General features: G+C 41.4%; 1 protein-coding gene across 9 annotated transcripts in view; it reads right to left on the bottom strand.

The window, feature by feature from the left end:
• Positions 1-2,351: 2,351 nt before the first annotated feature.
• The window catches only part of PTCH1 (patched 1), a 68,191-nt gene continuing 43,125 nt past the window's right edge, over positions 2,352-27,417 (bottom strand). For 8 of the 9 annotated variants that reach the window (XM_075137243.1, XM_075137244.1, XM_075137245.1 and 5 more), the window contains 9 exons: positions 22,697-22,839; positions 20,482-20,665; positions 18,709-18,989; positions 17,045-17,182; positions 13,604-13,746; positions 10,533-10,632; positions 8,894-9,148; positions 7,287-7,815; positions 2,352-5,592 (listed from right to left, as the gene is read on the bottom strand). In XM_075137243.1, the coding sequence (XP_074993344.1) occupies positions 7,288-7,815; positions 8,894-9,148; positions 10,533-10,632; positions 13,604-13,746; positions 17,045-17,182; positions 18,709-18,989; positions 20,482-20,665; positions 22,697-22,839 (1,772 nt within the window). In that variant the 3' untranslated portion in view covers positions 2,352-5,592; position 7,287. Of the gene's footprint in view, positions 5,593-7,286; positions 7,816-8,893; positions 9,149-10,532; positions 10,633-13,603; positions 13,747-17,044; positions 17,183-18,708; positions 18,990-20,481; positions 20,666-22,696; positions 22,840-27,417 lie in introns of those variants that run through there. The other variant, XR_012670959.1, reaches the window with a different exon arrangement.

Genomic DNA, 27,417 nt, shown 5'->3' with positions numbered 1-27,417 from the left:
CCAGCAGGTTTCACAAGGCTGTGGTGTCTGCAGGCAGCTGGGGACCTGCAAAGTCAGCCCCACTGTGAAGGTTTGAGCTCAAGGGATGGAAAGACCAGGCAGAAAAGCCACGGGGTTTTGTGCTCTGTTGTGCAGAAATGTATCTCCACCGTGTGAACGTGAGGTCCTAATTCAAGTTAGCTGACTCAAAAGATCCAGCAGCTCCGAACTAGCAGCTCAAGTTAAGCCTGGAGAAGGGCCTGGGAAGATGCTCTGATTAGCAAAACAAATTAAAATGCATGCTGCCTTGTGTTCGGTGCTCCTTGAGGCTGTAACCTTGAGTTACAGCAGCATGTTCACAAACCCAAGGCAGACAGAATTTTCTCCATTGCAGCCTTACCCTACATCAGTGGCAAGCAGGAATAGCTGCCGTGTCAGCAGAAACATTACTGACACGTGCAGTTACAGCTGTTAAAATGAGGGTGGAAATGCTCCTGAGAAAAGCTACTGTAGGGTGGTAAGTGGCCTGGATGCCACTGCAGACAACTAAAAATCTGAGGCAGATTTCCTTTGCTTGTGTAGTATCCACGGAGGCAGAATGGTTTCTGCAGTACCAAATATGCCAGGATATATGTTACTTTTTTTGTCAAAGCAGCAGTACTGCTTCATTTTTGTGTTTAATTAGCTGCAATTAACCATGTAAAGTTAAACTGGGCATGTATTTTTTTAAGCCACTCAGGCTAGGTAGTGCAGTTTCCTGGCACGCATCCTGTTCTAGCAGTAAAGTTCAACATGTCTGCAACAAAAAGGACAAGAATGATTAAATGGAGTAGGGAAGTAGTAATTGTTCTCATTACTTGCAGCAGCCATTAAAAGTAATTACAATTTGGCAACGGTAGTTTTCAGATATAAACAGTCGGTGTCTCAGATGCTCATTGGGAGTGAAAGTTAACAAAAATGAAACACCTGTTCATACATCAGTGCTGCTCAGTTTAGCAGCATGCAGCATTCCTGAAGCTGTTAAATACATGTATTATGCCAACAAAAATTTGGCCACATGTTTACTTAAGGCCTGAATAAATATGGCGAATCTCTGACAAAAATCTGATTAAGGTCTTACCTGGGGTTAATAAGACTGACAGCAAGAAGAGCCATTTATAAGAAATCCAAACATGAGAAGTAATGCAAGGTAAATAGCTATCGTTGATGCAAAATGGAATTTTTAAAGAAAAACCCTGTGTACTGACTGGCAGAATGTATTGATTTATTCATATGGTTTCCAGTCCTGTGAATGGAGCCGCTCCCATGAATGGCTGGGACACAAAAGGCAAAGTCAGTGAGTTGAGCTAATGGAAGAGTTCAGTGGCCACTATTCCCACGGGCTGTAACCCACCGAGGCCGAATCTGCAGCCTGATTCAGCCTGGCTAGTCCTGAGGATCTGAAGGAGAGTATTTTGAGTAGCAAAAAAACATGTGTAGGAGTCTTGCAGTTCAAGTTCTTTAACTCTATTTTTCTCTTTTCCGGTTAAACTTCCAGAAAACGTAAAATAAAAAGTTGTATTTGTATTTCCTCAGACCATGAAAAGTAGAGGCTGAATTATAAATTATCTGAAGATGTGTTTGGGCTTTTTGTTTAGAAAGTTAGAAGGCTCATGAAAAAATCACCTAAGGGTTACAGGATAAAGTAAAGGATTGCTGGCTGTGTGGCACTTTGGTGGATGCTCAGCAGAGTATGTTCGCACAGGACAAACCACACTGAGGTTTCTGACGCAAGTGACTTCAGGCAGATGTTGCCACTTAACAGCCTTCACCCTGCTGCCCGCGGTAGCCTCTCCTCCTTCCCAAGCAGTGCGTGCACGGAGCACGGGACTGGCACCCTGGCTTGCAGTCACTAGCACACTTCCCTGAAGGAGTTTTGTCAAGAGTCTCCCATCTTATGGAGCACTGCTGTTTTCAGAACTCCACATTTATTTATTTTTTGTTCCACGAAGTGGGAAAAGCAGGCTATTTCTCTGGTCCAATTTAGGGAGCAGCCACAGAGATGGCCACTTCTAAGCAGAAATAACGTGTACATAAACTGCTTTACCCAAGGGTTCAAAATGTTCAGAGTGAGAATGAAAGGCATAATCCGGTCCTAAGCCTATTGCCCGAGACATAACAAGGGCAACAGAATCAACAGACAAGCACCAGTGTGTTACAATTTAGACAGAATTTTAGAATTGGCTCCTGCTCCGAAATGGGCAAATCTGAATCTCCCAAACATCCTGAATACTGAAACATCCCAAATTCATGCTCCAAATCAGAATGATTGCATGGTTGCACCTGCACAGCTGACCAGTAGTACATAAAGAAGCATTCTACAAACAACCAAATCCGTAACCAATAAGTTATAATATTTTTTATTCATGTTAGAATTTCTATCAGTGTTTGAACATTAATATTCAGAGAGTTTGTACAATTTCCATTCAAAGTTTAAAAGGAGAACCACACTAGATCACAAATGGTAACTAAAACACAGTTCAGAATTGTATGTATATTCACACTCTCTTTCTCTCTTAACACTGTTAAACACTTTCTTTTCTGCCAGGGGGGTTACAAGGAAAAGTGTGCACCGTAATCGTTATCTCAGCAGTGTTCCAAAACATAATGGTATCATCATTACATATAAACTCTTTAAAAATATACTTCTGTCAAAGGACTTGATGACTACTATGTACACTACAAAAATAAATTTTCATATAAATAAATTATATGGCATAATTTTATCTTTGTAATTGAAATGACACAAACCCACTCCTACCAAAAGAGGCAGGCAATGAGACCCAGTTTGAATATTTTTTTCCTTTTAACTCCTTACGCTAAAAGCTACGACGAGTCCTTAATGTAAATGTTATATACTCTTTCCTATTTAACATTAGTAAGCACTCTATACAAATAAAAATCCATTAAACAGTAAAAACATAGCTGTAATAGTGTTTCCAATAGAAATAAAATCCCTGCATCTTGTTTGTTATAAACTGGCATGACAAATACTGTAAGAAAACATTCTTATGATACAAAAATATAAATATCACCCATGATTAAAAAAGTTAAAAAACAAAACCAACACAAAATAAATGTTGCCAGCCACTGAGTTCTCCCCTTGCCAATGTGACTATCGGAGAAGAAGGCCTACATTGCGCACGAAGCAGCAGACAGCTCACCCACACACAAGCACGCAGGAGGACTCGGGCAGGGGCAGGTGGGAGACACCGCGGCTCGCCCTGGCCCCCTTCCCTCCCGAGGAAGAGGAGGGAGCGAGGCAGCCCGCCGCAGCGGCGGTGTCAGTGGGAGCCCTGCCGACCTCTGACATGGGAGCGCACACGCTTGGCGGTTGAAGGTAGCTTCCAATTAGTATCATACAGTTTTGTTGCAGAGTGTGTATGATCTGAGGTCACTATGCTGCTAGTGCTAAATTGGGGCCCCTCGTCTTTTTGTCATGAAGAGTTTTCATGTTAGACAGTGAACTGGACCAGTAGGCAGTTGCGACATTAACCCTTAGTGTGCATTGAAACAGTAGCTTATGTATCACGGGAATGACACCAGGCTCTCGCCACCTGCTCTTCGAGCGTTCACATTGGAGATCTGTAAACAAGTGCCTCATATCAAAGTGTTTTCAAGTGAGCAAAAAAGGCATGGAAATTTGTGCATTCTAATTATCCCCATTCGTTATGCTGGCAAGGTCTGTAGGCAAAGATAGACTCCCTGAAGCCACTGGAGAAAAACACTTTCCCATCAAAGAATTGGCCACTGCTGTTCAGGCATCGTACTTAAAGAAAAGCCCCACCACTGCTGTGTTTAGAAACTGAGTATTGGTTGTGTTTGTTTGGCTCTGAATACACAACTGAACATCTACCTGCTCTAAAAAAACTGCCTGGAGAAGGGCAGAAAAAAGGTGAAGAAAGAGGAAGACAGAGATAATGAAAACTTTTGTTCTATTATTTTAAATTACGGTTCTCCATTCTCAGGGTTTGTTTCCAACTGGAACACGGATTGTAGTGTTTTTTCAGACCCTTCACCTGCAGCAATCCCCTTTAGTTTAAAAATAATAATACAAAAAGCTAAATTAGTTTCACAAAGAGATCCCAGTTTAGCTGTTTTAATTAAAAGTGCCAATGCAGCATGGGAAAACACAAACAATAGAGGAAAAAACAGCCCAGGCCTTACGTGTCATTATAGTCCTGGACCCATGAGAAAGCCATTTATATCTGAAAAGTGAAAATAGATTTTTTTTCTATCCTTCCATTTGATTTTTATCACTTACTATTAACTTCCTTCCTGCCATGAAAATAAGGTGACCAAAGATACTGCTTTCAATGCTGTAAGGACACAGCTGAGCCGTGGCTCACCATCAAACAACTCAATTATCCAGCTTCTAATGCCACCCATAGTTAACAGTATCAGTATCAAAATAAGGCATACGCTCATTGAATTTCTATAACCACCAGCACCTCTCAATATCCAGCACCTTTGGAAGTCAAAAAATAATGGTTATAGTGTTTGCACTTACCTGGCACCTTTTTCAAAAAAAAAAAAAACCAAACCAAAAAAACCAAAGCACTACACGAACAGTAATTAAGCCTCACAACATTCCTGGGAGGTAGGTAAGTGTAATTATACCCATTTTACAGAACGAGAAGCTGAGGCATGGGGCAGTTAAGTGACTTGACCAAAGTCATGTGAACCAAGTCATTAACAGTGTGGGAAACTGAACCACAACCCCAGGCCTCGACTCCCCGTCTTCTCTTCTATTTTAGTTGGGCCTTTGATGATGGCAGTCTATGGTGTATGTTGGAAAACACCAACACAGTTTTCACTAGTGCTTGCTAACAGGGAAAGCCAGACTCGCATCAGCATCAGTGGGTTTATAAGCCCACTAAGTTGTTACCATACAGTAAAAGAGAAACTACAGCACACCAGGAACATACACAAAAAAGCATGCATGCTTCCAGATGCACACATGGATAGACACAGCAAAACAAAACCTGCACATAGCTAAGTCTATTTAAGCCTCCCAGATTAACTTGCTTTTCTTCATATCTGCTATTTTAAAAATTATCACGCATAGCGTGTTTGAAAGTTAACAGTAACGTTTCATACTACCACAGGGTTGTGATACGCAAATTTAAAATATTTTAAACAGACATGTACCTTTTAAAAAAAAAATCCTATTACATAAGCAATATTTGCATAGAATTATACAAGTAAATTATACAATATTTAAGCAGCAGCAACTTATGCTGAAATTTAGAACTAGATTAAGCTTAGTTGTGGCACAGAGATCAACGTACAAAAAGTACAAAGCGCACACAATATTGTCCCCATTCTATTGCCCAGAGGCAAATGACTCCAGATTATACTACTTTACATTGTTCTTTTGTATATTACATATGTGTACATCTTTTAAATACTTAAAGAAATATTTAACAAAATAATACAATAGGTTACAGTAACAGTGAACTGTTGTCCTGATGCAGCATGTCCTTTTCTACAACTTCAAGCAGTTCTTCTCTTCAAGCAGTTCTGGAAATACAGTTTTCCATCTTTGGCCTCTTCTTTGCTTCAGTTATTACCCTTTACAAACAGAGAAGAAAAACAAATGTTCATTAAAGTTCAAGAAAAACAAACAAATCAAGCTAATCCAAAGCTCATTTCATGATTCTTGTGGTTAAAGTTAGCAGTCAGGAAACGCAGGCTCTGCTTTCATCTCAGTCATGAATTTGCCAGTAAAGAAATACCGATGACCATTAAAAAAAAGTGGATGCTTTAATTTCTGAGTTTCCAGCTTCAGATACCTGCAACTAATTCAGTCAAATCGAATGAACACTTCAAGGAGAACTATGCTACATCGAATAGTGCGCACAGTTAGGAATCTCATATTACCATGCAGTTCAGCTTAAAAAAGCTGAGCCCGAGTATTTCCTTATTCTGAGGATACTATTACTCACCATATTTCTAGACTGCAAGGCTAAAAGCATTCACGTCTATTTGCACTTTGAGATGTTTGGAGAGAGGTTTTATAAATCAGAAGGCGATTTTATTATGAGTCATCAAAAAATTTCCATCAAAACTCCATGCGCGTGTGTGTGCGCGTGCACATGTACGTACATGTAAAATAGTTCTACAACCAAAATAAAATGGCTTGCTCTGGTCAAACTAGTGTCTGTCACTGAAAAGCTCTGAAAAGCAAAGAAAGAAAACAGCTAAGTAACTATTTTACACTTCCTCTTGCCCCCAAAAAAGAAAAACGGAGTGAAAATAGTTAAAATAGAGAAATGGTTTTTCAGGCACAAGCCCCAAAAAGCTTTCAGGGTAAAAACTCAATTGGTTTCTCCCCTTCAAAGTATTCCCTATAAAATTAATGGAAAATTTTCAAGAAAATGAACAGCTTTATTCTTCCCCAAACATCTGCTAAAATACCCTGTCTGTTCTAAACAGCACTGTTTCCTGTAACTTTCTCTCGCCAGCCTACGGACAGACAATGGTGTAGATATCGTCTCACAAGTTCTTGGATGTATCTGTCGTTTCACAGGGACACGCGAACTGCCCTGCTAGGTCACCTCTACCCTACGCAAATCTGCAATAGCCACTGCAGCTGCCCGCGGCAAGGGAGAGATTGGCCCAAGGACTCCTCCAGCGTGCGAGTTCGCTGGGTGGGTCTCTGAAGGCCCCCCACAGCGCAGGGGACACCCGCTGCGCAGCAGTGCAACAGGCATGGTGGGGCCTTCCCACCGCTCACTTGGCCCCTCTTCCAGAGGGATTCAGTCCTCACTTCGGACTTCAAATTCTTTCACGGAGTTTTATTCAAGAGAGGGCAACTCTTAGCAGCTGGCAATTTTACGCTCTCCTAGGCCATGTCATTCTGTATGATGTTTTAGAACGTGCCTGATTCAGGGATCGGAAGACAGGACCTATCAACAGTAAATGCAGTCGCGCAGCTATGAAGACGTTACACAACATCTCTGCTTCATTCTCCTCATCTGGTAAGCTGGGATTGTACGATGTACTTACCCACTTTGCAAGGCTCTTGGAAGCAGTTCATGTCGGAATCCACTGTAACTTCTCAGTGTTGCAAAGTACTATCTTATCCGACCTGACCAGTGCAAAATGTACTATATTCACAGTCAGCAGATTGAAGATGATTAGGGATCAATAAGTAAACCTCCCTGAAGGAAAGGTACCTCAGAGAAATTTTATCTTTCCTCTTTCTTTCAATCACACCATCGCCTGGCACAGGCAAAGCGTGCAGCTACAGGAGATGGACCTACCTTACTGTGAGCTGTTGCCAGGCATCCTTTCCTCACATTCAACATCTTGCAATTCTATCACTTCTACTTTAGAATTTCTTCTTTCACACCGCACATTAAAAGGCACATGGGGGTCCTCAAATGGCCCATGGTCAGCTTCATGGTATCCCTCGTAGGGCGGAAAGCTCCCTCCCCGAGAGCTGTGGCTGTGCACCGCAGGGTGGACAGCAACAGTCACTGAAGCTGAGGCAGTCACAGTAGTGATAGGCTGGCAGTACGCTGGTCCTGCGGCGCCCACGGCACCGAACGCCGGGCTTCTCATGTTATGAGAACGAGCCCTGTGGCCCAAGCGATCCCTATTGCTAGGTCCTGAATGCCCTTCAGTAGAAATTTCAAAAGCGTCCCTGCGAGGGCGGTAAGGAGGTGGTCGCAGCCCTTCCCTCGCTTCCCGTTTAGGTTGTCTGCCCTGACGCCATGCCTGCTGCGTGCCGGGCTCTGGATTCGACTGTAATCTGGGACTTGACTGATGCCTTGTCTCTGGCTGAACCACCTGCAAGAGAGATGCATGGTTATGCCTCTGACAACACGAGGCAAACAAATACTACGCTCGCTTGTATTTTATGCTGAGAACAATTATAATAATGCTGTCCTGGCTCTAATTCCACAAAGCTAATGTTCTGGAGTCTGGTAATTGTTGATTTTTCCAGATAGTTTTTGTCTGAACTTATTAAAACCTGGAAAGCATACCTTCAGAAAAACACAGGATGACAGCTGAAAACATTATTGTAAGCTTCCTACATACTGGTCCATCTTTTCAAAGGGATGGGTGACAAGCACTTGGTCTTAACTTGTTCAACAAGCAGAATTGCAGGCATTTAGAAAAGGCTCTGTCCCATGCAGGGTACCTACACAGGATGTTAGTAGGGTAGTTTGTATAGACTGTAGGAATCTGTTTTCTGATTTCTGTAAAAAGCGTGAAGCGCAGCGGCCACATCAGTCAATAAACCGTGACCAACTTCAAATGTGGCTGTGCTTGTACCTATTTCTAGGCCTCTGCTGAACAAAAACAGATCCGCATTGCAGCTCAGCATGCAGCATCAGCAGGGGTAGGAGACAGAGCTTTTTCACTTTCCTTTGAAATCGCAGTTATGCCAATCCAGTAGCAAGATGCAACAGGCCCTAGGTTTGGTACAACCCTGAAACTGTTTTCTTCTGGCCCTATCAATCTTTCTCACCAAAACGTACTGTCAGAGAGAGGTATATGAGATGGGGATCCACAAGGAGTTGTGTGGAAGAGGTCTGGATCTTTTAATCTCTCCCCGTTCTCTCTCTGAGAACAGACATCAAACAGACTGAGAGCTCTCTCTTGTGGCTGGTGCCAATATGATGTAACAGCAATTACACATGCCAGAGACCTCTGCTTTCAGACCATTATTTTACCGCCAACTTGATTCTAAAGGAGAGCATGAAGAAACCCTTCACTCTCTGCTTACAAGTTTTGGCACAAAGTCACAAAGCATAATCAGCCAGAAATATGAAAGAGCTTTCCACAAAAATAAAGAGATTTAAATTAAAAAAACCCAAACACTCTTCTTGCCCTCCTGCCAGTCAATATGCGAGCTACTTACAGTGGATCTCGCAAAGACAGGATTCTCAGTGGCTTCCACTATTACTTGATGGACTGGTGCCCCAGGGCCTTGGGTGGCCTCATACTGATGAAGCTCTTCACTGATGCCCGACACTGTGGTTTGAGAGCTGTACTCCGAATCAGAGGAATCTGACCCATTATTTGTTTGTCCGGGTGGCAGTGCAAACCTCACGATGCTGGGGGGCGGCTCAGGAGATGGTGTGGGCAATCTGTTTCGTCCATTGGCTGGAGAAACCTGATAATGACAATGCATTCAGTAACATTCAATGAGTATTACCCTTTTAATCATTCGTGCTTGACACAAATGTTCTTCTGCCACATACACCCTCCCATGCCACAAGAACCTCAGCACCAGTTTTCTGATGAACATTTATACTGAACTTAAAAAATTAATGAAAGAAAGAGAGACATGATGTCCATCTGTGGATATGTACGTAAACAGGATAACAGAGATTCTGCTGGGTATCATTGTCTCAGGAAGTGCACGTATGTGTGTGCATGCATGCACTTGCACTTACAAAAATAGTATGTGGAGTTCCCTCCCCCTTCAGCATACATTAACAGTGATTTCATAAAATCACCTCAAATGTGTATGTATAATATGGTTCAGTGTCTATTTGCAAAGAGAGATGGATACACACATAATAGCAACACCTGTGGTAATAACATAGGCGTGTATATATTTCTTGAGTAAGGGACAGGTCATATATACTGTTAGGAATAAAAGTGATTACACACTGTTATCAAAACTATTTTACTAATACTAAAAAAAAATACTTCTGAAATATTATTAGTGCTGTATACATACCCTGTGTTTCATTCTTGTACACACACATACATATATATATATAGACACGTGAAGCATAGCACACTGATTCTACTAACACGTGATAAAGACAGCCCTATGTAACACAGTAATTGTGTTAACTATAGAGTAGGAATGAATAATCAACAACCAAATACAAATTTGGTATCTATGAATCCTTTTTGCTGGACTTGGGTTTTATGCTGTAAAGTCATCAACATCTAAGTGAAGCCTTCCACCCATCAAAAACGTTGCTTGAGCCAAGAGCAGGGAGGGGCGACTGGACAGGGGGGACCTTCTGGCAGACCAGACATGGTTATCAAGGTGTGGTCTGTGGACCACCACTGGTGTATGTTGGTCCACACAGGCCTTCCTGGTGGTCTGCTCAGTTAAATATTTTGAGGAAAGCAACAGAGACAGTGAGGTAGGAAAGAAGAAGAAGGTATGTGTACAAAATGAACTGTCTTTTGCAAAATATTGGGGGAAATCCTTATATTACAGACTAGTTTGCGTATCACATTATCCTTTTAAAAATATAAATAATCCTACACTTGTATCAGGTTTGCTGATTGCAGGCTCTAAAACAATACTTATTAAAAAAAACTTTAAAAATGTAAGTAGAAGAATATTAACTAAATAGCAAGCAGCACATTTAATAAAGATTTAAAAAAACCCGAGAGCAAGAAACTTAAAAACTAAAAAAAGTCCAAGAGAATTTAAAAAATAAAAAGTTTCTAAAAAAGGGGAGTGGCCTGGGGGGGGCAGGGGTGCAGAGATAGTATTATTTCTTCTGTTCACCATTAATTTTACTGACCTCAGGGTATGGTCCAAAGAATGAAAGAAGAACAGGAAGCAGCACCAATCCATTGAGAACTCCCAGAATGGTTAAGATTGCCAAAACAGCAAAGAAATACCTGAAGCAGGGTTTAAGGGGGTTTGGGGAGAGAATAGCCACAAATATTGTTAGAAATAAGGGATTACAAACTACCCCTAAATATGTTAAAATAATACATATACTAAACTAAATCTAAAATATGAGTAATGTCGTACTAAATAATTATATCACTTTCCATATATAGATATAGGGGTTTTTACCTTTTGACTTAGAGAAGCTACATTCCACAACACAAAGTGTTAGTTGATAAAGGAAAGAAAAAAATTACATTTGTTAATTTCCCAGAATCTGGAAGCATATAATGTTATTTATGAATGTGTTACACAAACACAAAAATATGGAATGTGCAGTGAATAGCTGAATGGACTGAAAGCACAAATACAATGAAAAGGGGCCCCCATTAGTGAAAACCCAGCAGAAGCAAACAAATGAAGTGAAGGGTGTAGAATTTAAACAATTTAGCCCAGAAGGAAAAGAAGCCCTCTTCTCCCAGCAGCTAATCCACTGTGAAACGCTTCTGCATCTTACAGCAGAATCTCTAATTAAATCTCCAGTGTATCAGGTAAGGGTTTCCCTTGCTGTTCGTTAATCACAACTTTCCGCCTAGAATTCTGTGAGTTCCAGTTTTACCAAATAGCTCAAATTGCAACCTTTTTACAACACAGGAATCCGCTTTCTGCAAAGAAAATGCTGCCCATTCTATAGTAAGCTTCAGCATTGTACTGAGTAAGAGCACTCCACAATGGCAGAGCTGCATTGCAGACTAATCTTTTGTTGAACAATTTAGCATCTCTGAATACTCTTGTTTTGCGTCAGCCAATTCAAACATAAAGGCTGAAGTACTATGGAAGAAGAGGAAAGTGCACAAGTGGTTGTCCTTTCCCACCACTGAGGGCTAAGGTCTGGGATCCTTCATGAATACCAAGGTAAACCTGTCAGTAAAAGGAAAGCCTTGCTAGTTGGTATTCGGCACAGCTGGGGCTCAGACTAAACTTAAGGCTGCGTTGTAACTAATGATTTCAAGGACTCAGTCTTAGTAAATTCCTGGAGGAGAAGGCAAAGGAGAAGAACGGAGGGCAAGTTTGCTACTAATGGGCCTGCTGATTACATTGTCTAGCTGGCAACAAACTTTACTGCCTCCCTGTTTCCACATCTGATCAAATATATCAGACTCCTGTAAAACTACAAATAATGTACTATTGTAAACATTTGGGAATTTCTGATCTGCATTAGCAAAAATCAGCAACCCAATCTCCTCTACTAACATAAACCACCAGAACTTTACACTGGGACAGAGATCAACAACAGGCATTAAAAACATTTGCATCTCATCCATCTAATGCTAGGATAAACAGGAGGATTATAGCTCTGACCACTTGGTGTATACAATGTCTGTTAATTTACTTAATCTTCCACATTGCTGGACTAATCTATCGCTTTCCGGAAGTTTGGGATCTTCTTCACCCACTATAACAATGCTCAAGCTCCCATAGTTTATTTTATTTTATTTTTTAAACAAGGCAAACTAAAGTCAGATTGTGCTAGAAAATGAGAAACTGATGGCCAAAAAAAGTAAAATAACGTAAGTTGAAAAGTTGAAAGGCTCATTTTATAAACTGAGGGAAGGGAACATCCAACCCAAATTTGGTGTGAAGGGCTGCTATAATATTCCATTCGCTATGACACAAAAATATGCTTGCCAAAATCTCATCTGTTAAGTAGAAAAGCAGCACACCAAATGTACCCCTGTAAATTTAGGTTAAATCTATAAGTAACTTATATGTCAAAGTATTCCAACCGTTACAAGATCAGGTCCTAAAAGAATAATTCTACCTTATTTCTTCAACACCAATAAAATAAAGTAAAAAATACTGACTTGGGAAAAAAATACAAATTTTATTTCACGACATGCAGGATCTGTGTAGTAATAATCTTCATGTAGGTTTCACGAGGTCTAACTGCAAGCTGCCTGCCTTCTTCAAATCTCTTACATACATAAACAAAAAATCTTGATGAGATTTAGCAGCCACTCTCTCAGTTCCTGCCTCTGACATTTTGTTGTTCTTCTTGTCAAACGGATGTCAGCTAAGTCTAGTCATCTATCCAGCTTATGTCTAAGTAGTTAAGTCATCTTTCAGAGCATTTTTATTTGGCCCAGTTCTACCTCAGTTCCATTTTAGGGCTTGGATTTTTTTTTTTCTTGCTGTAGTTTGCCACAAAGAACCTGTGTTACTTCTAAGATTAGCCATTTTGCAGAGCTCCACAGGTTGTTTGGAATAGAATAGGATCCGTTTCACTGCACTTCTCAAATTCCCCTCAACGAAAAACTTGCTTTCCTCTCATACTTGACGAATTCACATTCTTAATTAAATTCACAAGAAACAGTCTGCCTGTAGTTCTTAACAGAAGGGCCTTCAGGCTTTGCTTTACAAAATTTTAATATGAAGTTCTGTGTTCATACTTATGGTTCCCCAGCTCCCAAACAGGGTTTTTTTTCCTCTCCCTGTTATACATCGCTGTAAACCTCACATAACGATAGAAGGAGAAGGCCCGGAGAGAGTCACTTGCAGCACAGTTGCAGCATGTTTGTAGGTTCCCGTGTCCTTTGCACGCAAATTGTTGTGCATACAAGAAGTCTGGAGGACCTAAAGGTTATAAAGGTCAAACCTAGCTAATACTGGACAATACTAGATGCTTTGAACTGACTCAAACCCAGAACTAGCGAACTTTGCTAAAGAGGGCCATTTTTGTGTTCTTTCATGCTGGGTCAGATTTTCCTGGAACAGATTTTAATACCAGCGGTGGAAACACTACGCGTCTAGCATGTAACAAGGAGTTAATAAAACAGAGGGAAAGCAGGACCATGACGTAAGCATGCTTGACACACCATGCATAGTAATAAAATGACAGATACGCTGAAGTGACTGAAAATTAAAAGCATACTTATCTTTATTTTAAAAAGAAAGTTAAGACACACACAAATGCTTTACCTGACAATAAAATCGAACTCAGATCCTGCGAGCATTAACACTCCAAGCAGAGTGGACACGGCCCCATCCAGCACTGGCGCAAACATGTGTTCCAATGCAAGGACAGCCCTATGGTTCCTGTCTCCTATGGCAGTTAAAAATGCCTGTAAAACAATGAAATCCATTTCATTAGACAGATGCACACAACCTTTCAAACAGCCTCTCTCATAGCGTGCAGAGTTTTTCACCAGTTAATTACTTCAAACTACAGTTTATGAAAGCATCTCTATAGCGGGCTAACCTTGAAGAGAAGGCCTGATTCTGCAGTCATACCACATAGCTGCTGCTGAGGTCACACGACCAGAGTAAGCACTGATTACAGAGTCAGACTATTGTAATAATTTTGGAAACAGTGCCTGCTTGCATCAGTAGGCTTTTGTCTCCAGCTTTGCTTACTTCCACCTGCGAAGAATTCATTTCATGGTGAAAGCACTTCAGGTGTCAAAATTGCAGGGCTACTCCTCTCACTCTCGTGAGGCCACGGCTTCCACGGGAAGCGTGCTGTAAAAACAGCCAATACCGATGCAAGCTTTCCCACGCACTTGCCACAGACCAAGGACGGGTAGCTTCAGTTCAGGTACACGGCGACACCCCCAGCAGCGTTCATTAGCACATCAGGTCCTCCGTCCCTTTACACAGAAGTGTCCACTGGCACGGCGCATTTCTTCTCACTGGTCCGAGGCTCCAGACTATCAGATGTTACACACGGTAAGCACCCAACTGATGGAAAGTTGTCAGCATACTCAACAGGACTGGTATGAAGTAACACTACTAAATTATGTGCTGCTTTTCTTCTTTTTCTTTTTAATACTTCTATTTCACTCAAAATACATGTTTTTGCAACTTCACTGCTTCAAAGCTAGCTGGCGTATACGTATAAAATTGCCCTAGGAACAGCGCTGAACACAGTGGTGCCTGAGCACCAGTATGACTAGTGAAATGTCTTTCTCCCTCCAACTCCTTTGTGAACAAGCTGTATCAAGAACACTCAAATGCTGTTGTTTCTTACGGATTTGTCTTCTCTGTGTGTGACTTAATGGTTTAAGAAGACAAGAACCTGGTTGATCTTCTTCCTGTGATTTATAAGGGCTCTCTCTTCGGCAAATTCTCTACTTCCTGTTAAGAGATGAGCTCAAGCAGCTATCTTCCTCTTGGTGCTGGAATTCAAGTCTCTCTACTCTAGCGGCTTATTTTCAGTTATCTGACAAATCTGGGGGGAAATCAGTCAATACATTAAAAAGTTATTTGGTGGGACAAGCAGACCAAAAATGGGTACATGTCGAGTGAGATTCCCAACCCTCACTTCCGTAGGTAGCCAAACCACGTATTATTAATCTTCAGTATTGGATTAAAAGTTCTCTACGGAAAAGTAATGTATTCAGGACATTTTACATTCCCATATGTATAAATGGATAAAGAATCCCCTTCAGGGTAAAGGCAGCTGTCAGTGAGACAGTTCACATGAATGGGAGCTATGGGATCTGATCCACAAACATATTAACAAGTTATATAAACATATGTATGTGTGTAATTAAAAGGATGCATGATACAAAAGTCTACTATCGATTCAGAATTTACTTGCAGAATTAAAAAAATGAGGTCACAATTCACAAGCAATAGCAGAGAATTGAGCCACGAGTGGATTATGAATTACTCTTAAACAAGTTCAGTTAAGTTCTGTATCAACAGTTCCAGCATTGCCTTTTTTGTTTATGCCACACTGGTTTGACCGTTTATATGCAGGAAGTTCTGTGAAGGTCAGTACTGCTGCTATCATGTGAGGTCTACTACGCATTCTTTTATTTAAAGCCTACATTTGAAAGTTTTTGACTCCAGAGTCAATGTGAAAAAATGCAATTTTCAGTTTGCTTGGCATTTTACCTTCAGCCACAGGTGACTTTTACTTTTATATCTATCTATCTATCTGTAGAAAGTCCCGTAAATTAGATTAGTTTCTTCCCATTTAGAAACAAATAAGTGTATTCCTGTTTTAAATCTTCAATTCTAATAAACTGTCCTTTCTTTCTTCCTCTTGTACACCATTAGTTTCTGACACTTCCCAAACTACTGCAAGTCCTAGCAAGCAGGTTTACCTCCAAAGCCTAACTATTCATAACAGTAGAGGAAAAAAGATGTCACCACTTCAGGGATCCAGTTGCTCCTCTTTAACCTTACACTACTTCCCCTACAATTTTTCTTAAAATTATTCTTCCCATCCCAACACTTCACGTTCCCCAACTCCGTACATCATCTACAACATGTTCCCAGTATTTGGCCATCTCTAGTGTGCTCAGATCCCCGTTAGTTCTCTCTTTTTGACTGTCACCAGATCCTCTTAGCAGTCTACGAGTCCTCCTTGGGTTTAACAGGCCAGCTTCCCTTCACTTCTTTTTGGATTGCTACAACCATCTCCTCCCTGAAATTACATTTTATATATATCGATTAGAAAAAAAAAATATATATATTAGAATATCTCTCTCCCTCTCTCTCGATTAGAATAGCCTTATAGGAAAATGACTTACGCTGAGTGTGCAAAATGTTGGAAAGATCAGCGCTGACATTGTCAAATGTGAACACAGAAAAATAGCCCTTTCCTCTGTTCTTTGTCACCAAATAAAGCAAGATGAGTTTTGCGTATCTTAACACCCAAAACTGCCCCCTTGCAAGCCAACTGTTGGTTCTATGCATTGTTGCACATCAGGCTGACTAAGCTACGTGAGTAGGTGCACTCTAGATTTGGACACTTAACCTTGAAAATGTTGAAAATCTATATATGAAATGTACTTTTTTCCCTCTCTGCTCCTCCTCATCACATCGGAAAACTATTTTTCTACAGACTCTGTGTGCCCACTATTAATAGCTGATGGATTCTGAAAAGAACGTGCAGATTTTTCAAGTGGAAAATGAATCTAAACACCTTCAAATTTCAGTGGTCCAGAGAGATCAAATTACACTATATGTGATTTTGAAAATCTCCTTTAAAGGCTTCTCTTCCACAAGATGCAGAATCTACATGCAAGAGGGAACAAACAGCTACACAGCACTGAGGCAACAACAGTGAGGCTGCAGAGAAGGATCAGGATTGTCTGGACTGAAGTAAAGTGCTTTAAGAGCTGTGCTTTGCCTGTATATTTGCATCACTCAGACAACTAGATACCACACGTCATGTATCCCCTTTTATCTCCTGGGAGACTGACTCAATAGTTAGGAACTACTTCATCAGGATCAACTCCGCTCTATCGAGACAAACCGAATGGCACACGAAACTGTTTGTGATCAATTTCCTTCTGAGAATCTGAATCTGAAGTCACCGACTTAGGAGACTAAGTAAGGATTTGTGATCCTTACATTGCCACTGTTTTATTTTAAAATATTTTGAAAATGCTTCCTGATTTTACGTACCAAAGCAACGTGAACAGTGAATTCCACACCAATGCCAACAGAAGCAATCAGGATAACCACAGGCACTGCACTCAGCTTTATTCCAATTAGACCCATCATGCCAAACAGCTCCACAGTCATCAAAGCCAGCACCACCACCTAGGTGATTTCAAACAGCTGTTAATAACTTCAGACAAATGAAGAGAAAGATATTTCAAAACAACATGGTGACTATAAAACATATTCCTCAAAGCCATCCTATATTCCCAAAGACAAGCTGCTTTTTTTTGTTTTGTTGTGCTCAACGGCAATGACTTGCTGAAGAGCCGGTTTAAATTATACTCCTAAGAACCAGTTAACGGACCAAGCATCAGTTTTGTATTGGTTACAATTTATCAGTGATCTGAAAAACAATTTATTCTTCCTTATCATGGATAACCCCCAAAACATACATTTTCTCTTTTTCACCTGTTTCTTGGACAATTCTTCCAGAAAAAGTAACTTTCAACTACCTGTATTGGAATTTTTTTTGTAGAACTGCAAATACAAGTGAGGATGACTTTTGAGTAGGTTTAAAACCTAGAAGAAAGTGAATGCCATAATCAGCTGATGAGTCTCTGGTTACAGAGGGGCTCTGAGCTTTTAAGATACTTGGAGGGATTGACACGGACAAAGTGAACAGTTAAATCTAACGAAAGCTTCTATTTTTCTTTCATCTACCTTGTAAAAAAAACTGAGGGAAAGGGAGGGGAGGAAATCTGTAGAATCAACTTTAAAAGTTGCTAAAGCCAAGCAGGAAAAAAAGATAGACATACTTATAAAAGCAATGGTGGACTCTCAAAATAAACGCCTTTTCCAAGGGAAAAAAGTATGCACTACAATAAATGATTTTATAAGCTAATGAATCAAGAGTAATAACATAAATTGCTTGATTAAGTGCTATGAAAAATATTCTAGACTAAACATTTACCTTTTAGCATACCTGTCGTATAAACGTACATTACAGAAACTAGTAACTGTTTTACGCTTTTCTACTTCTGGCATTTTATAAACCATACGATAGTTTATGGAATTTAAACATAGGAACATCATCATTCAATTTAACTTGAATGTTTATTGAGAGGCTTATGGTGCCTTGCAGGAAGCATGGAGGAGTATTCTCTTCAGTTTATAATTTTACGGCTTTTTCTCCTCGATAGCTCAGTTACACTCTTTCTACAGTCTGTACCGTACAACCTAACCATTTCAGTTTTTCCAGAAAGACTGCATTCAGAAATCAGTGGGAAAATTCACGGGCAAGTTAGTCACAAGCAACTGCCTTGAAAAACAACTATGTCTGATAAAAGGGGAGAAGGAATAAATAATTAGAAATAACTTTAATAAAGCTCTTGGTTTTCCTCTGTGTCTTTATTTCTCATGTTAGCGTGCATCTGAGCAAGGGCAAAAGTTTATGTACCTTTCTAAGAAACATTTAAAGCTGCAAAAAAGGTGGCCAAAGGATTAAGGTTATTAAGGTTTGTACCTTTAGCATGAACCCTACCCCCTCAAGTTGAATAAATATATAATGAATGATGCAATATACATACTCCACCAGAGGCCCAGACATAAACAAAACCTTCCCGACTACAGCAAGAGCTATGCTGAAAGGAATTTGACTTCAACAAAGACCCTTACAATAAACTTACAATGATCCCAGCCGTCCAGGGGTTTAGGAGGAAGAGGGCACACACCAGAAACGTGCAAGCCAAAACCACGCTAATGGATAAGAGGAGCCAGTGACGAAGCCCAATGTACTGCTCCCAAAACAGAAATGGGTAACCGTTTGGGTAGCTGGCAATCCCCAGGCTGCTGTAGTTACTACAGATAGCTCTCACTTTCTCGATAGCCTCCACAAAGTCAGAAGTTTCACGCAATCCGTTGAGGTAGAAAGGAAACTGAGCGTATTCTATGGGCTCAGCTGCTGGAACTAGGAAGAGGATAGCAGTGTTAAAATGGGTGTTTGAAATGAAGAAGATACACAGAGACCATGATTAACAAAACACTTTGTTCTCCACAGCAAAATGCTTAATGGTGTTGAATTTAAATTTTACTTCTTTGGAACAAGTGACATTTTAAAAACTCCCCAATAAATTGAAAGCTGAAGCAGTACAGGAGACTAATGTATTTTATCATGCAGTGCAATGGGATGAACACAGTCTACATCAAGTCCCCAAACTTTAATAGATATATTTCAATATATGTATTTAATACTCATCAGTGCTATAGTGGTTTTTACTGAATACCTGGGCAAAAATCCCTAACTGCAATATAAAGTAGAAGATCACATCATCTTAGACATTTTATCCAAATGCTTTTCTTTTATGCAACTGCAGTTCCTTTGAAATCAAAGGTCATTTCCCTGAGATTAACTTGAGGTCCACTGACACAAAACTACAGAAAAACTATGCTCAGTCAGGCTGGTTGGTTTTTAAGATTTCCCCTGAATATTTTGAAAGTCAGATTCAGAAATCCATGTTCTGTTACTGATGCAAATGACTGGGAAAAAAAACTATTATAAAAGTTTACTGAGGAAATACATAACTTTTTATCCTTTAATAATTTGACAAACCAACACGCTCCATACTTCTTTTTGAGCGTAACGTTAAGTCTACTCTATGACAAGGAAAAAAGAAAGCCTCCACAACACGCATTTTGTTACTGCCGTTGTGTGTTCCAGACCCTGCAGGGTCATTCAGTTGACTTGCTAAACATGATTTGCCCTATTATAATCTCAACTATAAATTTTCATTAAGACAAGACTTGGCTGACTGCCACAAAGCTCTAGGGTTCGGATACACTGAAGCATGGCTAGCTGGTTACCGAATCACGTTCCCAAGCGCACCAGTCCCCCCCTATATGCCCTCTCCCCTTCCCCACTGCTGTCCAACTAGCAATCCTCCCAATAAATTGAAAGCTGAAGCAAAGCAATGCGAACTGGCATTGGTGCTCAGGGAAACAGTGAATGCCACGGAATGGGACTGCTCCACTACCTAAGTAGCTCTTGCACCACATCAGTGTGGGTAGCTCAGCATATGAGCTAACTCGATAAAATTCCCTTAGGTATTAAAAATTGAGGATAAACATGATATAATCTCAGTGATGAAATTTCAGAATGACATAGGCAGGAATCTCACGCAATCTCCAGGTTTCTCTCACAGACAGAACTATCAGGTGACAGTAAAAAGCAATGCTTACTGCAAGTTTTTAGAGCTTTAAATGACTACAAAATTCATTTTTCAACATGATAAAACCCTGCAGTGGTGCCACATTTGCAACGGTGCATGGGTCTCCTAAGACTACAGAGTAGGACAATATATTGCCCTCTTTCCGCTTCCGAGCCCTGTGCAGCACCAGCCAACTGCGGAGTTACTGGTTCTTGAAGGAAGGACTGCAAGACATTACGATGAAATGCTACTTACTTCTCAGCCTTGTTTCTGGCATATAGTCTGCTTTGTCGTGGACCCACTCCGGGCGGTGAGGCCGGATGTTGGCTTGTGAGGCAGCATAGGCCACCGGGTCATTGCTAACCCAGGCTGTCAGGTAGATGTAGAAAGCATTTGGGTTAATGATTCCATCCGCATCCACCAGACGCTGTTTAGTCAACTGCAAAATGGGAAAAATTAAAAGCCTTTCAGAATGAGTTTTGCTTTCGGGGCTCCTCCCGTAAAGCTATCAACAAATGGTCTTGAGATGCAACACACATATAAAAGGGGAAAAGCAAAAGAGTATGAATCTTCACTTGAATCTTCACAAGTGACTTATCAGTAAACTATTGTTTGACAACGAAAAAAACCCTAAAAATCTACAGTGACAGTAGAAAGTCGTCATTTATAAATTATTACTCATATAATATTTACAATAACCACTAAATCAGCAGACGGTTCCAGAATAGACTGAACCAATTAAATCCGAATTCTGAAAGCCTGCAGCCAAGGGTGAAAAACAACCGAGTAGGAGAAACATATTTAAAGAAAGGGAAAGAAAAGCTGGCAAGAGTCCCTATACACGTCTGTGTGCAGTTAACCTCTGTTGTTAACACTGAAGGAAATGCCACCCAGTAAATGGAGGAGAGCTATAAAAATAAAACAACATCTGTATAAATTTTGCTAACACTTGCCTCCTATGACCTATGTATTCAGAAAATGCCCAGCGTCAAGAAAGCAGACGAGTGCCCTGTGTTATTTGGGTCACTGTGGGCAAATGCATCTGTGGGGTAAACAGCAGTGGTACACTTCTAGGGTTCTGTAGCCAAATTCTGCACAGCTAGAGCTCTGACAGAGGACTCTGTGGGTGAAAAGTATTACTGGGGTTTTTTGTTTTGTTTATTTAAAATTCTGGCTCAGCTCCAGTTTCAGGTCTTTCTAATGAAATGAAAAACAACAGTGACAGCAGTTAAAAAAAAAAAGCTGGATTCCAAGGATCTGGATTCAATTAGTCCACAGGATATGCAACAACTGTATGTCTTCAAGCTGTCTCTGGAACTGCACAGTGCAGCGCTCAGCCCCTGTGGGTGCACCGCACTTTCCTCCCTCCCAGGCACAGGAAATTATATCAGCAGCTGCAGTCCAATCGCATTTGTTCCACAGCGTACCTGGTACACTCTCCTAAACAAAATCTCACTGAAGGTTTTCTCTTCAACTCCCTTTCTTTGCTTAATTCATAGCTGAAGCTCCATTCAGACCTGACAGCATGCTGCATGTTGCTATACAGCAGTGTGTTTTACACACCATAGTAACTTTGAACAATGTACTCCGTAAATCTGTCACCTTTAATGCCAGGAAAAAAAGAAAGACAATAAGCAGATCTGCCAAGAAGCTCATTAGGAAGACTATTTTTCTGCCTGAAAGCACAGCGAGTCAATGATGACTCTGGTAGAGGAGAAGTTAGGTGTTGCAGAATTTCTTCTTAGAGGTTTGAAGTCTAATTTTAGCGTAAGGAGTCAAACCTAATGTGTTTTCACCTACCAATGGCTACAGCAAATGCAGTCATATGCTGTGATAACCTTGCAAAAGAACCTTAGACATATTTAATTTAGGCAGGTCAAACAACTGCCATTCTTAGTTCTACAACAGTATAGTTGTATTTAGTGATGATGGTACAAGAATATAATATGGCACGTAACGATTTCAGTCCCCTTCCATTATCATTCATCAACATCTTTTTTAAAATGTTATATTTTGCATAAATCGGTAGGAACTAAGCAAATAATTGCAAATGCTAGATTCAAAGCCATGACAGAAAGTTGAGCAAAGGTCAACCCTGTAAGGCAATCTGATTCAAATCAGAAACAATGCCACTTAGGGCAACAAGGCTAACGTTGGCTCTGCCTGGTATAGGACCAGACTCCATCTACCTATGGATAGAGCAAAGCATTTTTCACAACAATTTCAGTGGAAACTGAGTGTGTCTGACACGGGAGCAGCACCAACCACACACCAACCAGTAATAATCAAGGGCAGGCATTCCCAGAGTTGATTTTGAACACTTTGCAACACAGGCCATGCAGTAAGGTGTAACTCGGGCATTCAATTTATCAAGATGAAAAAAGAGACTATGACACGCTCTTTGCATCTCCTCCCACTCCTGATGACTTGTGTATTCCTGTATAAACCAGTATGGACTCTGATACAGTACCTGGCTGATGTCAATGGGCTTTGCTCGGTTGCCAGTTTGTACCAAGAGTTTGTAAGCCAAAACAGCATCATCAGATCCATTTTTATAATTGTTGTAAGTGATCTTCCCCATTTCCCAGTCGCTGTCGAATGCATCCTGAAGTCCTGAAGTTAAGGGAGGTAAGGGGAAGACAGAAAAAGTGGGTAAGCAATCACTCTTAGAAACAAATTTCAGTAGGAAGAAAGAATAATGACTTTTTTTCATAGCTGAATCAGGAAGAAGAATATCCACCTGCTGCCTCCTACATTTGGGGCTCCTCATTCAGCGTGTGGGAAGGTAAAAGTACCAGTTGCATGTCTAGTATTTTGCCCAAAGGAAGGCAGGGGAAGCAAGAAGGTGCAAGGGAGAAGCCTCAAGAGTCTTCCCATATTGTGCAGACCGCCAAAGCTGAGCTAGCAAGCTGCAGGTGCAATGTGCACTGGTGTAAGCCAGCTTCCCCTCACGGCAAAGAGGGGATCCTGGATGAGATTAGGACCCTCCGGTCCCGTGTCCTTCTCAGAGCCTTTAACAGCAACCTAGTGCTCTGCTTGGAAAAGTATATAGGGAAGCGTTAAGATTCTCTAGAATAAAAAGTGGTTTTCCTCATGAACAACAATTCCAGAACCATCATACTCAAAACTCCATAAGCATATTTGCATTTATCACCTCTTTCATACACACCCTCTTTGAAGCTGAAGTCTTGCCCTGACCTGGATGGTGCCAGAACAGCAAAGGGCTGAGTTCAGCCCTGATCCAACGCCACCGCCTACCGTGGAGTTAAAACCAGAGGAGGCGTTTAGTCCGTTATCTAGAAGGGGAACACTCTCCACACTCCCCTCTGCCTCACCAAAACCCTGGCCGAGTGCACTCAGCCACAGAAGAGGACACACACCGCTCTCATTAACTGTTTTGGGCTACTGCAGAGCACTGAGGCAATAGCTTCTACGATATAACCAGAAATTCCACTACAAGGGGAAAAAAAAAAAAACACACTCAAACTTTCAACTTCAAACAGCAACTCAGCTGCTCCTCGAGCACAGCGTGAGTGAACACGATTTTGTCAATTTGTTCCATCTGTTCAACTTGTGCAGCTAATACAAGTCGTGGGATCTGCTGCCAGCACATGTAAAGATCACAGCCAACACCTATTCACTCTCAACTGTTATTTTCCTCTTTGCCACCCTTCAAGGGGGAGGGAATACCTCACAGCACAAATTTGGATCAGATTTAGTACAGGAAGCCACAGCCCAGCACAAGGAGGCTCTGTGCAAGCAGATGACAAACCGCATGTCCAGGGAAGGGAAGGAAAAGGCCGGGGGAGTGGCAGTGGAGGAAATCACCGACCCACCTTGCAGCTGTGCTGAGGAGCCGTAATGAAAACCGTCATTACAGATCGGATAGGTTAGCTACAGCTGTACAGAGATAAGAGTGATGGAAGAGAAAACATACCTGGCCAACACTGCCTCCGGGCCGGAGTACCCGCTCCCATTTACAAACTCATCCCCCCTCCCTTAGAAAACTGCCTCCCATGTTGTCCTGCCAAATCGTACCCACTCATGAAGCCAACGGGCTGAGAACCAAGCGATGAAAGAAGCCTGCCAGATCTCCGCACGCAGCCCTCCAGCACCTTCCCAGGAGGAGGACAATTTGCCACCAGGTTTTCTGGCATCACCAAAGGACTTCGAGGCCCCCTTTAAAAAAGCGTGGTTTGCTGGTGCCCTCAGAGAGGGCAAAACATTGCTTAGGACATGCAAAAGTACCAATCCATCCCCCCCGTGCCAAGTTCAGCTCCATGTCAGTCTCCCAGAAAGTGGCCAGGTGAGAGCATTTGTGCTATCGTACCAGTCATGTGAAAGGCGACTTCGGGAGGTTAAGAGGAGGCTGTCAAATAAGCATGTGGGAAAGGAGACCACCAAAGAACAGCTTAACTTGCAGTAAAAATGGCTCCCTTCAGCAGGAGGAGCACACAAATTGCTATGACAGACAGCATGTGGGGGCAGAGCTTTCAGACTAACATCCAACCCCCTGTCAGGGGGGCTCCACAGACACACGATAACAAATACATCCATTGGCATGTGACATTACCAATTCGTGTTGCAAGGTACCTCAAAAAAGGGCACGTATCTTTAACGGCAGTGGGTGAAAACCCAGCTCTCTCACACCTCTCCCGCTCCCCTGTTCTCAAAAGTTTGGTCATCCCTCAAACCCTGCTCCCTTTTATATCTTTATTCCTCAGTTGGCTTAACTACTTTACGCTCTGGGTTATTTTACTACTGACCTTGCTGAAACTGAAAGTCTTTGGAAAGAATACCAAGAAACCATTATCAGCTGTGCTTAATTTCTAAAGAATGTCAAAATTTCAATAATTAAAATTTCCCATAATGCTTTGAAATGAATAGCAGAGTTGCTACTTTCAAAGCAAACAGTACTTCCATTATAAACTGTTCATACCAATGATTTTAGAATTTTAATCTTTCATAAATGGGATTAATGAAATGTTTCTGGGCAGAAAAATAAAAGTAACTTGTTGACCTCTTTCTGCAGAAGTTATAAAAATTAAGGGAATTTTAAAAATCTTATATATGGGATTTTTTCATATCAGCAGTCAACTTTTGCTTAATGCTTCAGAAGAAAGTGAAATCCTACAAAATTATGTGGGATGCAGGAATGGGGGTGAGGAAGGAATTCCTACTGACTCACGTGAACAGCTGGCACCATGAAACACCAGATAAGATTACCCTTTGCAAAAAGAGCCTAATTACAAGCCATCAGGGAATTCAAGCTACCTCATTTACATTCAGTCATTTACAAAAATAATGTTAACATTTCCAGTTTAAATGAATGATTAGTGTTAACTCTTCTTCTGTCGCATTTTCGGTAACAGGAAATATGCTAACATTGTATGATACCAGAATGCAAAATACAAGGGAACCTCTGAAAAAAGAAGTGCGTTAGGCTGAAGGCACTCCACTGCTAGTAAACGAGGAGAAATGTACGGCTAAGACCACGGACCCCTTCTTGATAAAAAATGCTTTTGTTCACATGATGTTGCTTCCCTCATTCTGCCAGACAAATGTGTGCGTGTCAGAAGGCCATGCTGAGTCATTAATCTCTAGCACTGAACTCCCCGTCAAGTTGGCAGGAATTAGCCATGAAGTTCAAAGTCGCCCGTACTTTGGTTATCCTGCTCCTCCAGCATGTAAAAATGCACCACTAGAACCGTTCCCACCTTAGAGAGGATCCTCCCTGAATCCAGCCTAAAACTGTGCCTTGTTCGTAAAATCTGTTTTCACCTTCCCTCCCCTTTATTCCCTCAGCATCAGCCCCAGTTGGTAAGGATCAGGTATTATTCTATTAGTGCCTGCACCTTGAAATAATTCCCTAACAATGACAAGCGTGACAGCTTTCAGTGTAACAGTTTAGTTCTCTCCTGTTACATCAATGCCGTGTACCATTTAAAAAGATAACTTCTTTCTATTGATACATCTCAATATCCTCCTTCTTTACAGCTTTGTGAATGCAGTATCACAGCCTGCGAAGACAGCCCTGCGCCTTTACAAAGCAGCTGGTTTGTATTAATTGTGCCCCTCTTGGGGAAGGACACAGACCTAAATGCTAATTAGTCATCATAATGATTAATTCTGAAGCTGTGAGTCTTTAGGCCAAGCAATGCGCCTTCCGTCACAGGGCTGCCACATCCACTTGACCTGCCGCAAGTCCCTGCTTCCTGGGAGTGTCTCCGACCGCTCCAGTACAACCTTTTAGCTCCACGCCCCCCGTCAGTATACCCAGGGTACCACAAATACTCACAGCTCCTCTAGCTGAAGAAAAGCGGAGGACAAGGAAGGAGGACAGGCGGGCTAATGTGGGCTGGAAGGGGAAACTATGGGCAATGAGAAGAGAAGAGGAACACCTCAAGAGAAGAGCAGATCTGGAAGGGTCATACATGAGCACGACATACAGCACAGAGGAGATGTGCAGGCCCTCGGCACTGGGCCAGGACAAACAGTCCTTCGCACAAGAAGGTGATTACAAAGAGGACAGGGGGGCACCCAAAGCAGAAGAGGTTCGGGAAAGCATGTGGTGGGCCTGAGAGAGCGGGAACGGGAATGCGAGCACCCCGGGGAGCAGCACCAAGTGGGCTGTCTCCAGCGCTGCGCTCTGAGAAGCCAGCAAGCGAGCAGATCCAAGGGCACCTCTTCCCAACTTTATCGTTGGCAGACTGTGCTGAGGTTCAGCACTAACGTGTGAAGATCCTGAATACGATCTCAGACTTCTGTCCCCCTCACAGGTCTGGGAGGTGGCGGGGAAGGTGGAAGGGGGAACACCAGACACATTTCTTCCTACTGTTTTGGAACAACAACAAAAAATACCCACAAAAGAAATAAAATAAACAGCAGAGTTACAAGAGAACTTGGAAAAGCATGTAGAAAGATGCTTGCTTAGAAATCTATGAAGTATAGTAAGGTTCCAATCCAGCAAAACATCTAAGCTATGTTGATTTTTCTTCCTGCCAGCAATACCTTCCCTTACAGCTCAATATGCTTATGTGAGCAAAATATTTTAAGTAAAACTTCCAGTAAGTAGACTGTAATGAATGGATGCAATGTATTTAAAAACCATTAAAAAACGAAAGCTAATAGCTGAAATACTGCTTTGCCTGATTTATCAGTGCATTAAACACACAGGAAACTTGATCATTT

The sequence above is a fragment of the Calonectris borealis genome, chromosome Z, assembly GCF_964195595.1.
Source record: "Calonectris borealis chromosome Z, bCalBor7.hap1.2, whole genome shotgun sequence".
NCBI lineage: Eukaryota > Metazoa > Chordata > Aves > Procellariiformes > Procellariidae > Calonectris > Calonectris borealis.
This window is presented reverse-complemented; position numbering and strand designations above follow the sequence as displayed.